The following is a 17,494-nucleotide window of genomic DNA, read 5'->3' as shown; positions in this document are numbered from 1 at the left end:
GGCTCAAAAAGCCACTATAAGTATGATGCCTAGAGACTAGTGTGTCTGTGTTCATAGAAAACCAATCAAGACACCTGCCGGCCACCACTGCCAGTCACTGATAAAATGGAAAAGAATGCTCGGGCCTCCAGCACATACTGCCATCTTGTAAAGGTCAAGAAGGATTGGAGGAACCAATTTCTCATCCATTTTATTTGTTTGTCTTTAACACCTGCCACTTTTACCGCTTGGTGGGTGTATCTGATGAAATAAAACACATTAAAAAGGCAGTTGAGCACTGTGATCATTTTTATTACAAAAGAATAGCGGCTCAAATGGGGAAAACAGATCGAAACAATAGGCTCCAGGACAGATAGGGAAAAAGCTGCTTGAGCAACTGACCCACTGCTACAACATCAGGATTCAAGCACTTCACCGTTCATCATGCACAGACAGGATACTCTGCAGGAGACACATGCAGGAAAAAGAAAAAAGAAAGAGGAAAAAAAAACACCACCTCAGCACAACATTGCAACATCTGCATTATGCAGTAAAAGGCCACAGCAGATCACAAGAACATCACATATCGCCAAAAGGGTCACAGTACATGCCCTGGCAGGGATAAGACCAGGAAAAATATATTTATATTTCGGATGTTTTTTATTCTTTATTTTTAAGAGGTTGTATGACATCGGTGAAGAGCAAAGACACTGTTGTGATAGTGTTTCTAGTGTCTTTGCTACCTACGATACTGTAAACAATCTACACTATAAGGCGCACAGTTGAAAAGTTGCCCAACAAAAGAGCCACAACATCAGTTTGTAAAGGGTTTGATGTGAAAATGCTTCATCATCTTCCACATCAACATTCTGCAGATATGGCATACCAACTGTCAATATACCATCTGCAGGCAGTAAAATGCTGTTTCTCTTTTTTTTCCTTTCTTAAATGGCCACCACATCCTCAAACACACACATTTAAAGATTAACCCATTTTCTCTCATTTTTCTAAAATAATTAATCTTAACATTTTTGTCTTAAATCACACAGTACAGCACAGTAAACGTTTTTTCTTCGATACCTCTTGGTTGTTGACATCTAAAGACGCTAAAGGCCTCTTCACCACTGACAGGACAAACAGAACAGTTAGTTACTCACTGCTGGCATTTGTCTGCTCGAGCTGTTGCTAAACATTAAAGGGAGCTTTTCCACTGCAGTTATCTTCTCCTTGATTGTGAAACCTGCTTCGTGACCCTTAAACAAGTCTTTTTTTTTTTTACCACCTTTCCTTCCTGTCTAGAAAGTTAAGACCGTGACGTAATATCTTACAAAGACATAAGGCATTAATCTCCTCTTCTAACAAAGTCATTCAGAACTCTCCACAAATTAAGACAAAATACTATAAAACAAAAGAGCTCAACAACTTCAGTGACTCAAACTGTATTCTTTAACTATTTTAAACACTGATTGTCTACATTATCAATAAAAATCTAGAATGTAAGTAAACATGATAAGATGTAAACACTGTTTTAATCCATCTGGCTTGTATCTCGAAAGATATTGGACCCTGTGTGAGAAGTGAGAAACACCCCCAGACATGGGATGGAGGAGGAGTGAGGTAGTCCACACGAGAACTGATGGCGGGGAAAGGGAGGGTGAACCTGCTCTGGCTCTGGTGCATCATATCAGTGAGTAGTTTATTTAAGTTTTTCTCTTATCTTCATGTCATAGTTATGATTGACAATTTTTTTTGATTTGGCAGGGAGAGGCTGTTGAATTGGTTTCGACAACTATATGCTGTCAAATTTATCTTCAGTCTGAACTTTCAGAAGTATTTCTGAGAGCTGTTACTTTCCTGGTGAATCAGCAGTCATCTGTTCTGAGAATCAAATAAGTCAATTTATCTAAGGATTATTTCTAACTTGTGCAACCTAAGGGCTCCTCAGACGATACGGTAATCAAAAGTGTCTTTCTCGGTATGATCTGTCCAGTTGGATGAGGGCATACTGCGGTAGGGGTCAAGCAGGATGCGGAAACAGCGCACGATAAGCAGGGCCAGAAAAATGAAGAGCAGCAACACAAAGACGAAGGCGGCCTTCTGCTCCAGCGTCAGGTAGGAAGGCACATGATGGCCTCCTCCCGACGAGGACAGCGTGCTGCTGAAGAGGCCCTCAGCCATCCTGGGCACATCCATGCTTGATCGTCTCGGCTCCAGCTCTTTGTCGTTTTTTGAAATATCTCTGAAGGGAAGATGTGCTCAGTGGATAGGACCTGTGTGAAAATCCAAATAGATGGATTAAAGGTCATGGCCTCTGGGGATATAGAGCTGAAACAGTAAACAAATATAACAAAATATATTCTCAGATTTCATCAATTTATGCAGACAGAAGGGATATTTTTGTATCTTCAGGCAGAAAGCCGCCTCAGTGAGTATGCAAAATCTTGAGGGACTCCTTTGGCCACACATATCAGCAGCTAAGGGGGTTAGAATTAACTTTGGAGTTTTTGTTATGTAACATTTATTGAAGGAGGTGCTGCTCTGGAGGTAGATTTATCACTGGTATCATTATACAGCCCCATATTATGAAATTTCTGACCTTGCCTTGTGAGTTACACTCATGCAGCCAATACGCACCAACAATTTATATTCAGTGGAAAAAAGAATCTCAGAGACTTGGAGTCTTGCATAAGAAAAAATGAATTTTTCCTCACACAAGGTTACATGAATAAAGCATAAATACAGATAGTTTTAAATCAGGCTGATGAAGGACTGATTACTAAACAGATTAGGCGGATAGCTACCACAGGGCTCCAAAATTCCAGGGATTTAGAAACACAACCGGTTTGAGCTAATTTCACACAAATTCAATCAATGTCACTAAAGGTTAACATCAACTGTAACACAAATGGGCGTCGTGTGAGCTCTGCTTCATTACTTAATCATGTTGTGGCACTCGAATGGAAAATCTAGACTGTAGACGTAAAAGATGGATACAACTGCTGCGATGTCACCCTTTGGTGTGTGGATTCCAACACGTTTTTATTCCCAACTCATCACATTCTGCTCTTTTCCTCCCAGTAATGTCATTTTCTAATATGTGGGGAATTGCTTTACAGCTGCAAATTGTCAGTTACCCTCTGAGATGGTAAGTGACACAACAGATACACCAATAGTAAATGGCAGCAGAAAAGGCTTCCTTCTATAGCGCTAGTAACATAAGGTGCTTCTCAACATCAAGGATGATTTCTCTATAAAATGGGTCCTTCCAAATCATGCCCCTCTTTGGCAAGGAAAGAGTCCGTCATTGTATTAAAAACACAAAATTAAACAGGTCATCGGTCCCTCTGTCAGTTAACCCCTACGCTGACAGCAGTTGAGAAACTGAGATGGTTGTTAAATAGCCAGGAGCTTTTAACTGCCTACAAGATTTGATGACATGGAATCCTGGAAACAGTAAAACATCATGGGTAGGTGCTGAAATACACAAATAAATACATTTTATAATGGATAGCTTTGTGACAACGTCCACATTGCCATAGTGCTTTGTACCGTGACTGTTACATTTACAAATCAGGAAAACCTTTCCCGTCAAAAGTGAGTTAGACTAAGCGTTAGTATGTGACGAGTTAGGTTTAAGGACGGGTACTTGAGTCACTGTATAGCGAAACAAATTTGAAAAGATCTTGTCGCGAACACAAAGAAAAACTTCCATTAACTTGGCTGCGCAGTGCCGACAGAGGATGATAGTTTATGCTACACTGCTAAAGGATGTATCTGAGTCAAAGAAGCAGTTATCCTCACCAGAAACAAGAGCTTTTTACGTCCAGGGGAAACAAAAATAACAACAAATGTGGTGGACGTCTCCAAATCTAAAATGGTGAAAGCTCTTCTCTTCCCACCAGTCAGTGGCTACTTGTACTGTGACACCAGTTCAGAAAATATAGTGCCAATGTGAATACCTGTCTGAGGACAAAGTGAGGTTTGAGGTAAAACTAAATATAGCTCTAACAGCTATATATTTGTGAGGTTGGAGTTGTTTTAGATTTGCCCATCAGCTTCTCTAAACTGAGAACGCTCTGACTGTGTCTACTGCAAATAAGAGACTGACTATCAATTAGTACCTATATTAAAGAAATAACCACAAAATAAAAAAGACAGAATATCCCTTGAAGGGGCTTCACTTCTCATACCCAGAGGCTAAATTAATCTTTTATATAGATCGAAGTAACCAAGACAGAATTTTTTATGTGAATGGACAATACAGCATACAAACTGCTATTATTTTAAAGGCTTGATTCTAACCTTGTCTGAGTACATCTCCCACAGTAGACACAGATGGTTGGGGTAGGCTGGTTCATTGGATGTAGTTACATAAGCAAAACTAACCAAAAAAAACAATTTTTTTCTTCAAACAAAACTGTCCCGCAGCTGTGTGATTCATTTGTTCTGACAACAAGGGCCTAACACAATAAATTAGAAGGAGAGGACAGTTGTACTGCTGTTCTATAGACAGGGCCCAGGGTAAATTTATCAATTCCAGAACAGCTCGTGAGACTGATGTTGTTTCTCTAGCTGAGCAAACTCACCGAGACTTATTGCTACAAACCAGTCTCAAATTTCATCTGCCCACCCCAGAAGCACGACAGGCAAAGTTGTTTATCTACAAGATATGTATATTTATATATTCATATCTATGAGATAACTCAAACTGAAATTTGTTTATTCATGGTCAAAAGTACAGAGTTGGTATTCTTTTTTTTTTTCTTGCTTATGAGATCTGCATTAATCCTATCCACCACTGGCTTAATTCTTGCAATAAAACAAAATTCAATCAGGAGAGCAACAGTTAGGGGTTACAAAATCATTTGGCATATGACCTCTTAAAATTAATAACAGTCATTTTGTAGCTAAAAAAAAAATCACATCATTGTCTTTTGTTGTACTCAGTTTAACCATAAAGAAACATGCTGTTTCTGCTCTCCTGTCTTCTTAAGCGTTATGCAATCCCTTGGATTTGTCTTCTGGGGGTGATGTTATTTACTCCGTTTTATGGTGGATGCAGCAGAATGAAGTTAAATTAGAAAGTGTAAAATTATAATTTGTGTGTGATGAGAAATTAGGTCATTTTACCATTTGCCAGCTTTTTTCTTCCAGATGGGAGAATTTAGACAGAATTGTGACTGAGGGACTATAGATGGACTCCACTGTAGCCAGGCTCTAGTTTTCCCAAGTAAAATTAAATACATCTAAAACAAAGAAAATAAGAACAGGTTCTGTGAGAAAAAACTTTGCCTTTTTTCTTCACTTTTTCTTATTCATAATTATATATAAATTTTTTTTTATCAGATTAACAACTGTCTCAGAGAGACATTTGCATAACATAAACCCCAATCTTTTTTGGGTTATGTCCTTCTGTTTTGCTTCAGTAAGCGTGAAGAGCTGTCTCAGACACTGACAATAACTTGGGAGAAAGGCTGAATGCGATATGAGACGACTCAAAGTGACAAGAGGAGCAAAAGAGCAGTTTCTTTCTGCCTTAAAGGAAAAAAAAAGATCTATCCACAGCTCACAAAAGCGACAGAGAGAGCAGCCTTCAGCCCTGCCTCGCTGATCAGCAGCCTGTAATCCATCACACTTAAAACTCAGAAATGATATTTCACAGCACTGAATCATTGGCCTTTCTGAGAAAAATTATAAGGAACTGGGTTGTTTTTCTTTGTCCGATGACATTCCATCAATGTTTACTGGCAAATCATAATCTCACAGTCAGGTTACACAGTATTAGCACTTCACGCCAGAAACCACTCTCCTATTTGTTACAAGGTTATGCAATGCGCTTCAAAGCCTCCCAACATTTATATTATCAGCAGTTCCATGACTAAGCGCTAAGTTAGCAGCTTTTCTTGACAGCATTTCAGAGAGATACGCTAAACATTTAAGCTCCCAGTGACAACTTATAAAAGAGATTCTCGCTTTGAAAGGAGACGCTTTTTAAGAAAAAATGGTCTCATTATCCGTCTCTGTTCATCAGCAGCTACACGTCAGGAGATATAATTGCTTCTGCCGTCCTGAAAAAGCCTCAAGATGACAAAGACAAAGACACTACAATAAATCCGATTTTAGAAACAATGTAAGTAAACAACTTATTTAGGTTCAGCAGCACAACAGTGAGAGTGTTATAGGGTGGATAGCAGATACAGCTTCTTCAGTTTCCAAGAATAAAAACTGCAAAACGGACTGAGTGTAACAGGGATGCTGAGCCAAATTTAGAAAAGGAGCAGGTTATATTAGAAATGTTGTTGTAATCTGCAGGCTCAGTGTGTGACTTTTAAATGGTTACGACTTAATGAAAAATTGAAAAAGAGTATATAATTAAACATGTTTTCAGTCATTTCACAGTACAAAATGTACTTTATTGCAAAGATTACTCAAAAATGACCATCACTGATTGGTTTAGCATAGAAATACAGCATAATAGAGCTCTCAACTAAAACGTTTTATTATTATATATATGAAAAAAAAATTATTTTCTCCATTTATTTTATGTTATTTCTCTAATTCTTCTTTTTTACATCGGTACTTCAGCTGCATTGGTGCATTTCATTAACATGCTGTTTGTGTATGAATCTTTATAAGCCAACACCCATACAACACTCAATATAAAACCCAGGGAAACTGCAAGAAATTTCAAAATATAAGAAACTGAAAAAAACAATTAAAGGTCTGATATTTATTTTATAGTTCAAATGTATTAGTTGCAACTGGAATTTCTGTATAGCTTATGTTACATCTTTTATGCAAAGAAATACAAGCACAAGATGCACTAAAAATACCCAGGATTCAACCACATGCACATAATAAATGAATAATTGCAAAAGCGTGCTGATATTAGCCTAACATGGGTTATCATTCTTATGTGGTCTAATTTATTCCACCAGACACATCTAAATGCGTGTAATGTAACTGTGATAATAAGTAGACTCACCCAGGGGAAGTCTCGATAATAATTTCAGTGTAAAGTGATGACCCTCCATCATGTCTCTCTCTATATATTTACATTAAACTGGCCGTGTTGCAATAAACCAGCTGTTATTCGTCAGCTGAACTCCTCACCGCGCACGTGAATGCATCAAAGACGCGTGCCCATAGTGTCTTTTTCCTCTACACTTTTACAGCGCCAAAAAACAAACAAACAAAGAAACCCACAAAAACAATGAAGCCATGAAATGAACGCGTTTAAAGAAACTGTCCCATATGACAGGATCTGAGCGTGACCGCGTGCGCGTCGGCCGCAGGTGAGAGTGACTGAGTCTGAACACTAACCTGTTGTTATCTGGGGAGCTCGGGAGTCTCGGTCAGCAGCAGGTCTCCATTCCGGTGGATCCGACTGTTCAGTTTTCAGGATATTTTGCCCAAAGAAGAGGAGCAACGAACAGGCGCGTCCTGGCACACCGCGGGACTCCCGAATTCATGGCAGAAAACAGCCACGCAGTAGATATGTTTTTCTGTCTATGCTGACTGAGCCCGGCAGACCTCACCCTCACTGCTCGGCTGTTCACCCCCCCTTCCCATCCTGACACGCCTCTCTTTCCCACACACACACACACAGAAGCTCGGGGATGTACCCCGTCGCTACTGGCAACCTGTTGCCATAGCAATCATCCAGGTAGGTTATATTGACTGCAAGCGAATGAGGGAAAGGTGTGGCCCTCTTGTTATGAAAATTGAATCATAATCACTAATATGACTAAAACACACATTAAATTAAAGAATTAAAGTGTTATTATTACGAATACTTTAAGTCCAATTTGTTATCACAGTTTTTTTTTCTAGAAAACATATGGTTATTGAGCCAAATGAGTGCAAAAATAATACGATTATTTATAACCTGGATGGGTTAAAAGCGGAGGACAAATTTCATGTGTATGCATGTATGCATGACAAATAAAGCTAATCTTAGTCTTAATGCTGATTAGTAGCTGCTGAATTTGGTTATATGTTCAGTAAAAGAACGAAGTTAGGGTGTGACACACATCAAAATCAGAAAACATTTAGTATTTTGTCGCTGAGTCTTTGCAGTCTTGCCCTAACAGACACAAATTCCTCCAGAGATCTGGGAGGACGTGACAGTACATGGAGGGGTCAGCGTCTGTGCACAGCACAGGGGAAATCTGAGGTTACGTAATGTTAGTGTGCAGCTGCTGTGCTGCATCCCCACCTGGTGGAGGCGTGTGAGGACTGCATGGCTACGCCATTCAAAATATACATCCATCCATTCATTTTCTATACCCGTTTATCCGTCGGTCGGGTCGCTGGGGGGCTGGAGCCTCTCCCAGCGATCATTGGGCGAGAGGTGGGGTACACCCCGGACAGGTCGCCAGTCAATCACAGTCAAAATATACATTGCAACTCAAATCATTTACATTTGACTCAACACTGAGTGTTCTTCCCCCATTTCCACACTTTGGAGGAGTATAGTATCTGCAAAAGTCAACGTTCAAATTTCCTAAAATAAAGCTTTAGATTCCTGTGCAATTACTTCCTGGTCTGTGATCACAAGTCCTTCCCTTTTCTTTATTCCTCTGTTTCTTTTAGTGATAAAGAAGCAGTGGTTGGCCAAATAGCCCTATATTTCCAAGCTATAGGTCAAGATGACCCTTACTCTTTGCTGCCTAAAATAAAACGGGCTACTTACCTCTGCAAATTGGAGGGGTAGGGCCAAGGGTAGGACCTGAGTCTGCCTAAAAGCCCCTCTGAAGACTACCAATAGCAACATTATATCTGGTTTGTTTAATCACTACAAAAACCTAAAAAGTCTTGGCCTATTGGATGGCCAGGGAACCATATGCCACAGTGCTGATGAATTTGTTTCCTTTGGACAGAGCCAGTGTGGCCATTTACCTCATTTGGAGGGGTTTTGTTGTGCTTAATAAACCTGTATTAAGCAACATGTTTTGTGTTACCTCTCAAATTGCCTTCATCTGTTTATACTTCACCTAAATATAAAGAAGTTTTAGTGGTTTAAAGTGTAAAATGTAGGCTATATTGTTCTGCTGTGGTCACATATGTTTAGTTGAATGTTTTGTGAGGAGTTCAGCCACAAAGAGCTGCATATTGTCAATAATCAATAATAAGAGAGCCTGAATTTTAAACTGCTACATGTTTTTCTTAACTTGACATTTCCTCTGTAGCGGCATTGATAAATAAGTTAAAAATAAGACAAAAAGAGTTTAATTAAGAATTCAGCTGGAGGTGATGGAACATTTTCATAATTTATGGCTTGATTAGTTATATTTAGTTATATTATTTTCTTAAAAAGTGTATTTTCCTTCTTTAAAACACTCATGTGTAAAACACTGTACACAATATGGTTATGAAAGCCAGGGTAGGGAGTTGCCTATTGGACAGCCAGCTCAGCAGAGGTAGCCGATTGGTTCAAGCTGCTGTTGTGTCAGTCTCCCAGCCATCAGCTCATGTTTCACAAGACAATGATTGCAGCAAAAAGAGATTGCTTTTGTTCTGAATGCATGTCAGTTATCTTGATATTGACTCTCTGAAGGCATCTGTCTCTCTACTGCAGTAAGCATGGCTGACAAATGACCTAACAGAATAACAGATTTATTGTACGTTATGTTATCGTTTCCTTTATAACCTTACACTCTTTTTTCACCGTTTTCTTGCAGGAATACTATTTCATGTCTGTCAAACTGTATAAACGTTGGTATATTTAATATGCAACTAAGGTAAAGGGAACAATGTACTGGAGTGTTCCAGTAAAGATACAATATAAAATTGTTTCTTCGCTAAGTTCTTTGTTAAGTGTTGACATGACACTCGAAACAGGAAAAAAAAAAGGAAAAAAAAAGCAAATACCTGACCCAGAACCTGAGAGAAGTGGCCCTTCAGTCATATGCAATCATGACTCCTCTCCAGAGCTTGGACGTCAACATTACTGAAGCAGTGTGGGATCATCTTGACAGAGAACAGAAGAAGGCAGCCAACATCCAGAGAAGAGCTTTGGAATATCCTTCAAGAGGCCCGGCGAACTATTCCTGAGGTCTACTTGTATAAGGGGTTCAGGCTCAGTAGAAGAATAAATGTGCTCATTCAAAATATTGACTGTCAAGCTCATTAGAATTATATAAACTTTTTTTGCCCTATATTCTGTATTTCTATTTATGTTTACATATGTTTTAATAAGTAACCTAAAAGGTGTCTTGTGTTATTGTTTCTAGAAATAAGGATAAGCACTGCAGTCTTTTAGAATCAGTCTGTGAGGTTTTTTTTTGCTTCTGTTTATGTAACAGATAAACCTTCGCTGGTGCCGGATGAGTCAAACAATGAGCACAGTCAGGCAAATTTTCTCCTCTTTGCTAGATTTTTGTTTTTCATCATGGATTCGTCACTGATGACTGAAGCAGTTTCAGCTCATTTTGGAGCCACTGCAGGGCAAGCCTCCACCCTGCTTTCTCTCATCACTTCTCTGTTATGAGAAATGTTGCAGATTTGCTGTACTGGACTTTTTATACTTCCCTGGGCGAGGACTCATCCTCCTTTATTTGTTTGCTAAATGTATTGATGTAACAAACTAGAAGAATATGAGGGAAGGTGCCAGCAGTGGGCACATTACCACTGCCAGCCAATGCCAATAGAATCATTTCACTTAATCAATTCACTGAATTTAATTAGATATTTTATGGGATTAAAATTAAATCTGCTGTTAGCAGAAGTTTTTTTGATATCTTTAAAAGTAACAATCTGAGTCAGTATTCCAGCTAAAATGTGAAACTAATCATTGTTTATTTCCAGCTTAAATAAAGATGAAGATTTACTCAGTGTCTTTGCCAAATATGATACAATACACTGGATATTTTTGGGTTGTATGCACAGGGGGAACATGCAAACTCTTCACAGGAAGGCTTCACAGGAGATTTAAACAGGTGAGGCAACAGTGCTAACCACCACACTGTGCATCCCTAATACCCGAATAAGCTTTTGTTAAGTATTGTGGACCGAGAGCACCATTTTCTAAAACTATTTACCCTCATCAAACTCACAACAGACAGAACTTGGATAATTTCTGGGTTCAACCACAAGGCTAATACTAACATCAGCTCATAAATAAATACACAAGTTATTAAAATAAAATTCTGCAACCTTAATGTACCTTTACACAATGTTGTTTTAGCAGTCCTGGCAGGAAAAAAGAAAAAAAAACTCAGCTCACTGAGACTCCTCAGCCAAAACATGCTGCATGATGTGATGCCAGGAACTTGCCAGCTGTCGGCTAAAACCTGCTCATCAAGTCTTAATACTTCTCAGCAGCTTAGTTATCCTTTTATTTTGTAAATCCTACCAAGCTTCAAGAGCTTATCGACCCTGGCTGGGACGCCTGATGTCGACTCAGTATACATCTGATGATGCGTCTCTGCATCAGAAGAGCTAAAAGATAATGTACAGTGTACATCTGCTCTGCTCCACTTTCATCATTTCTTTCAGTTGTCTCCAGATTTTTATGTTTTTAACGGTTCAAAATGCAGAGCTTCACTCCTGCTCTTCTTCTGAAGTTTAGAATCCAATGAACTATGCACACCGCAAACTACCTAGATCTCAGAACAGGAGAAGTTTGCGTTTGGTGTTGTGAAAAACTTGCACTGCCACAGCAAGGCCAGCAAGGCTGCAGAAAGGCATCACATTTTCTCACAGTTTTTGTGACAGTAATACGTAACTGGATTGAGATTATTTTACTTGTTATAAGAGTCAAAAACAGACCCACAATTGGCAATGAACATTTAGATGCTGGGGTGAGAAAGCTCATGGATAAAGAGACAAGAAATGGCTGAGCATTGGGACATCAGTGTGACAGCAGCTGAAAACTAGGCTCTATACTGCAAAGAAACACTGGGCAGATTGTGATTGATGAACACAAGTCAACTGGCGAATGGGTTAGGGGGTCTCTGATGGTGGGAAATTCATTGAGGTGAAGAGGGAGGGGGTATTGATATTTACAGAATAGAGACTTCTGAAGTCAGAGGATGAAGGGAAACCTGTGCTTGAAGGCAGAGTCTGAGGATGAAGGGAAATCTGTGCTTGAAGGCAGAACAATTGAGGTGGTGACCAATGAGAAGTATGAACAGAGACCTGACATAGCCAGAGTTGATTGGGCAACCAGCAGAGCAAAATGGACCTAAAACTAAAGGACAAGGTAAAGGGTTGCTGACTGTAGCTTTGCAAACATGAAATGGATCTAGAAGAAAGGCTTGGGAATGACATGCTAAGATCTTAAAAACCGGCCTAAACTGAGCCTGTTTTTTAGCCATAAACCTGAGGTAAACATTTTATGTTTATGGTTTATGTCCAGTCCTATTAAGTCTTAGAATGACAGGTTAAGGGTTAGTATATGACAGGTGCCTCGAAGCACAGGCAGACGCATGTGGCTTTCTTGCTACTGGTTTATTTGAAGACTTCTCTCCAAATTACACTGTAAAAACGAAACATAAAAATAAAATACAGAACATGTTCAAAATAAAAATAACATGCACAGCATGTGGAATACAAATTTAACCAAAGTAAAATAGACTGTACCTCGTTGGCTACATGCTACCTTTGAGAGAATAGCCTTCAGGGTCCAGGGTGAGGTTTTTTTATAACCGTTCAGTGGAGTCAAACTGCTTTGCAACCAGTATATACTTTTACTGCAACATTACGTGCTTATGCTTGCTATTTTCCAACTTAAAGGCGGGGTAGGGGATCTTTTTCTGGAACATTTTTTTACATATAGCTTGAAATACTCTTCACACCCCCATTGCAACCAATTAATTAAAAGTTTTGACACAAATATGAAAAGTTTTAATGGCCTCTAGAACGTACAATCTAGGAAAAACAGAATCCAATCATTGTGAACGGACCGTTCACAATGATTGGATTCTGATGCCGTCTATCAAACTGCAATCTGCTCCTCCCCCCCCCCTGCGCGTACTGTGCTCCGTGAACGAATTACGCGTCCAGAAGCTTGGCAGGAAGCTAAACTAGAGCCAGCTTGGCTAGCACCTAGCATTATTAAACATATAGTTAGCATATACTAAATACTAAATACTAAATATGGCAACGATCGATGCTTGCTGTCAGAACAGCGCTCGTGCACCTTCATGCTCGTGCGCGTTCATGTACTCTAGAGGCGTGCCTTCGGGGGGAAAGTGAAGAAAAGGGTTGGGACTTTTTACCGGTGTATTTTCAAAATGCAGCTTCGCTGGACTCAAAATCCAGGATCTCCTACCCTACCTTTAATCTTGAGAGCAGTCCAACAGGATATAACCTCAGACCAAGACTTCAAAATAAAAGCAATAATTCTTGTACCCATTTAAGTAATGCACAAGTAACTAATTAAAATTAAATTAAATTGTTTTCAGAGCAAGTACACAAAAAATACAATCTGTATGCAACAGTATTACAACAGTTCCAATGAGAATGGTTTCGGACAAACAGTTTCGGATGTTGCAAGGCATCTGAATTCTCCAGATAATTGTGAGATTGTGGTCATGAGAGAATACATTTTTTCAGAGTAAAAGATTTGCGTTTGTGGCTATGGCACTGTTGATCAGGTCAAAGAACTGCCTATACTGGCAGATAAATTACGTGTCAACACATTCACACCTTTTTTGGGCCTATGCTGCTCGAAGGAGGTTTGCGTGATGCTTATGATGCAAGGTTTAATCAGAACAGAAGGTATGAATGACAGCTAAGGCATACCTTTGTGAAACAGTATTGGAACTCCTTTCCCATCTAGCTCCAGAAATAGCATTATTTTTGCCAAATGTTTCCATTTATACTGTCTTCTTACACCAAAAGTAAAAGCTGATACACCCACTAAATACATTTGGAAGTTTATTCATTTATCTTGCCATGACAGCAGAAGTCAGCCCTGCTCAGTCAGATGAGGAATAAGCTGTCTAACAGATAGGTGCAATTGATAAACCTCATCTTTTTGTCCACAAATAGTTGCTGTCTGTTTCGGAGCCTCTGTGTGAGATGCTACGTTTTAAATTTGTATTTTTGTCAAGAACATGTCGGATTTTCAGCACACTGACAATTATTGTGTGCATCCTGGTGTTGTGTTCCCATCTATGCTGATCAGAGATGGAGCAAAGAAATACACAGGAGCACTGTAGAGTCAACTGACTTAAAAGTGAGAGAGTAAGTTGATGTAATTCAATGTAATCCCCAATCAAGCTTTTTTTTAAGTGACTGCCCTTTCCCAAAGAGTTTCCATGGACTGCTTCCCAGATGGTGTGACAAACTATCTGCTTTGTCAGCTTTGACAGCCTCAGGCTCAACATATAAATAGACTCAAACAACTCAAACAACTCAAACAACTCAAACAACATGGCAGAAATAGGAATGATAGTTCCTGAAGCGACTGGACTGCTGGAAAACAAGCAACCACTGCACGTGGGAAACTAATTGTAATAGATTTTGAGAGTTAGAACGCTTGAATTGGGAGATGGAGGAGAGATTAACTGTGAGGAGGCAGAAGGGAGACTGACAGGATATGATGCTGCAGAGAATCGCAAATGGGAATAGAAAAACCAACCTGGAAGGAGAGCTGCTGGCTAATGAGGAAACCGATCGGTGGGCAAAGAAGCCAGAAAACAGCACTGAGTCCTATTGGGTGACAAGCAGATAGTCAACAAATGAAGCTGAATCGCCGACTAATTTGAAAAAATATAAGAATGTATTGTTTTAATCCCTCTAATCATCCTTATTTAGAGTATCATGTAATGTTCTGATATCAGAACCAATATGAATTAATTAAAAAAAAAAATCAAATTTAATCTATTTGTTTAATTCAAACAAATAAGATATTCTTTAATGTTAACGACAGCAGGTTGATTAGATCTTTAACAAACTACTAAAGACTGAAAAAAACAACGATTCACACCGGCATTTTACTCTGAATTAATAAACAACATGGAACAAGATTAACCAGACCTGGAACTAATTTAATCTGATATCTGATATCTGAAATCAGTGATTGATGTCTATGTTTTTTAGCAAGAAATCATTCTGGGCCAATTCTCAACAGACCCTCCATAAGTAAAACACAAAAAACTCATGTACATTCATTTATTTCTCAGCTGAAAAGAAAATTAATTCTGCCTGTCCACTCATATTTGACATCCCACACACACAAAGCTTCGGTCCTTCCTTCATTTTCCCCACGAAGTGAGATTCTGGCCCTGGAAATGGCAGAAAATATATAAGCAATTATTGGAGCAACAGACTGAGGAAATATGTGTCAGCATCAGAAATGGAATCCATCTATTTTTAAAATAAGAGTTAGAGAGTTAGAGAGCTAAAGACTTTTGACAAGAACTCCAGCGCAGGGACAATAAGTCCAGGGCTCTGAAAGTACCACCTGAAAAAGTGTTGATAAATTCAATCAATATGGTTACAGAGCCACATATTTGTGGGCAAAATGAATAAATACTCTTGAGATATGAGACAGATGGAGACATTTTAAGGAAGAATACATTTCTGTACCCAATCTGCAGGCCGAAGTAAGATTCAAAATACTCCTTTTTACCACTGCCCAATAAAAAAAACAATAAATTAGTGACTATCAGTCCTATACCAATGAGTCACTCGCACTAAACTGCAACTCGGCCAGATTTTATGCAACACTCATTTTAAACATAGTAGCATTTGTCAGCCTTTTCACACTGTGTGTTAATAACAGATATAACCTGCTCCCTGCTTGGGTTAGGCTGACAAATATTACTTATTTTTTCCATCGTAAACAAACAGAATTGTTTTTAGTAAATTCATTACACCTGAAAATGACACTTTTGAGATGTTTGTCTTGAGGTGGGCCTCTACAGACACATGAGGTTGTCTGACACACTCAGTTTGAAACACCTACACTGAACAGTCCTCAAATTTTCACAAGTGAAGGCGGAAAATTAAATATTTGGTATTTGAGCTACTTTCTTTATATATATATATATATATATATATATAAATAATATAACAAAACTAAACTGTGTGGCACAGACCATCTAGAGACATCATCTATGTCTGTTTTAGCAAAATATTTCATACTGATTGATTAGTGGCCACTTTAATTAAATAAATACTCTTTATGATCTTTTATAATTGTCTTAATTGACAGTGACTGATTTTATTGGTTGGTTTAGTATATTTCTGATTTGATCTTTTTATTTTTTATTGCCTTATATGGAAATCACTTAATAAAGGTGACTTGTCTTGCCTAATGCAAGCCAGTTGTCAAATGGCTCCAAATCAGAAGCCTCCAAATCTTCTTTCAATCTTTTGACAGGCGTGTCTCGTGTTTCCAGTTTTACTGAATTCGCACAACATGGTCGTTTGATTTAAGAAACTTTATTTTTCTAAATTCTTGGTAAGTTGTCATTCATTAAGAGTAACATTTCCTGATGAGGTTTCCTTAAAGCACAGAGAAGTTAAAGGAGAGAAGGTGATCTAAGGCAAAGCAGAAAATCTCTGCAGGAGTTTATCAAGGCCCTCTTTAATGTCAAGTTTTTTCCAGAAAGGAGAAGTCATCTGACCACATCATTCAGGTTTGTTCAGCAGAGTTATGTAAGCCATAATTTGCATTTAAAAAGGTATGCCAAAGGGTCGCACAAAATTCACATTTAACTCGAGTGTACTCAACTCAAAAGTCTCATATTTGGACTGATGAGACCAATTCTAGGAGCTCATGGTTTCGCTCTATTCCCAAGACAGATATCTTTAATTGTGAATGCTTGTCATGTAGAGTTCTCAAAAGAAATTCATAATAAGGCTGCTTTCTGTGAGAAACCATGTCAATCATACACTTTGTCCCTGACACTCACCTTCAAACAAACTCATGTTCAAGTCAGTTATGAGCAGGACTAAAAGCACAGCTCAGGACACTATTGATTTCCTCGCATCCCAATCGAAGACTTTGTTTGACACCTCTTCTGCCTCATCGGTCTTCATTGCTACTGTAAGAACTCCATGGTACATCTCCCCCAAACATTAATTAACAGCTTTCTTTTAGCTCATCTTTTCCTGTGGACTAATTGCTAGCAGAAGCATCTCTGCTAATCCAATTTGGAGCTCCAAATAATCTCCTAGAGCGTCTCAGGCATTATTGAGTATTTGTGGCGACCTGCAGGCCTAAGGCTACAGTGTGTGTATTTCATTTATCTGATCATCCAGACAGATATCTTCTTCACCGGGGTTGCTTATCCTCATTCACTGCTCCAGCCTCACTGCCGTGTTGTCAGAATGAACCTGCTCTTTACACAAGGGCTCTGAGACTGCTACCTTTGGGAAAACATCAGTTTTTTAATACTATAATTACTGCAAGCAAATCAGTAGCTCTATTAGTGCCACTGATTTTATCTTATTTTTGAATTTCATCTGTACAGTTCACATTATTGTGATTTACATGTGTTGATGCTTTATTCATGATTTATCTTTTATTGGTTCGCAAAATAAAAGAAAGATTTTA

The 17,494-nt window shown here is 38.8% G+C and overlaps 1 protein-coding gene across 1 annotated transcript; it reads right to left on the bottom strand.

Moving 5' to 3' along the window:
* Positions 1-279: 279 nt before the first annotated feature.
* On the bottom strand, positions 280-7,547 carry LOC142380864 (cortexin-3). The gene is made up of 2 exons (XM_075466810.1): positions 7,303-7,547; positions 280-2,249 (listed from the first exon to the last, which is right to left on the bottom strand). The coding sequence occupies exon 2, from the start codon at positions 2,170-2,172 to the stop codon at positions 1,921-1,923; it is 252 nt and encodes an 83-aa protein (XP_075322925.1). The 5' UTR covers positions 2,173-2,249; positions 7,303-7,547; the 3' UTR covers positions 280-1,920.
* Positions 7,548-17,494: the final 9,947 nt, after the last annotated feature.

This window comes from Odontesthes bonariensis, chromosome 5 (genome assembly GCF_027942865.1).
Source record: "Odontesthes bonariensis isolate fOdoBon6 chromosome 5, fOdoBon6.hap1, whole genome shotgun sequence".
NCBI lineage: Eukaryota > Metazoa > Chordata > Actinopteri > Atheriniformes > Atherinopsidae > Odontesthes > Odontesthes bonariensis.
Note: the sequence above shows the minus strand (reverse complement) of the source record. Positions and strands in the feature narration are given on the sequence as shown.

Excerpts from the sequence above, each read along its gene's own strand:
- LOC142380864 (XM_075466810.1), bottom strand. The coding sequence starts at position 2,172 with ATGGATGTGCCCAGGATGGCTGAGGGCCTCTTCAGCAGCACGCTGTCC.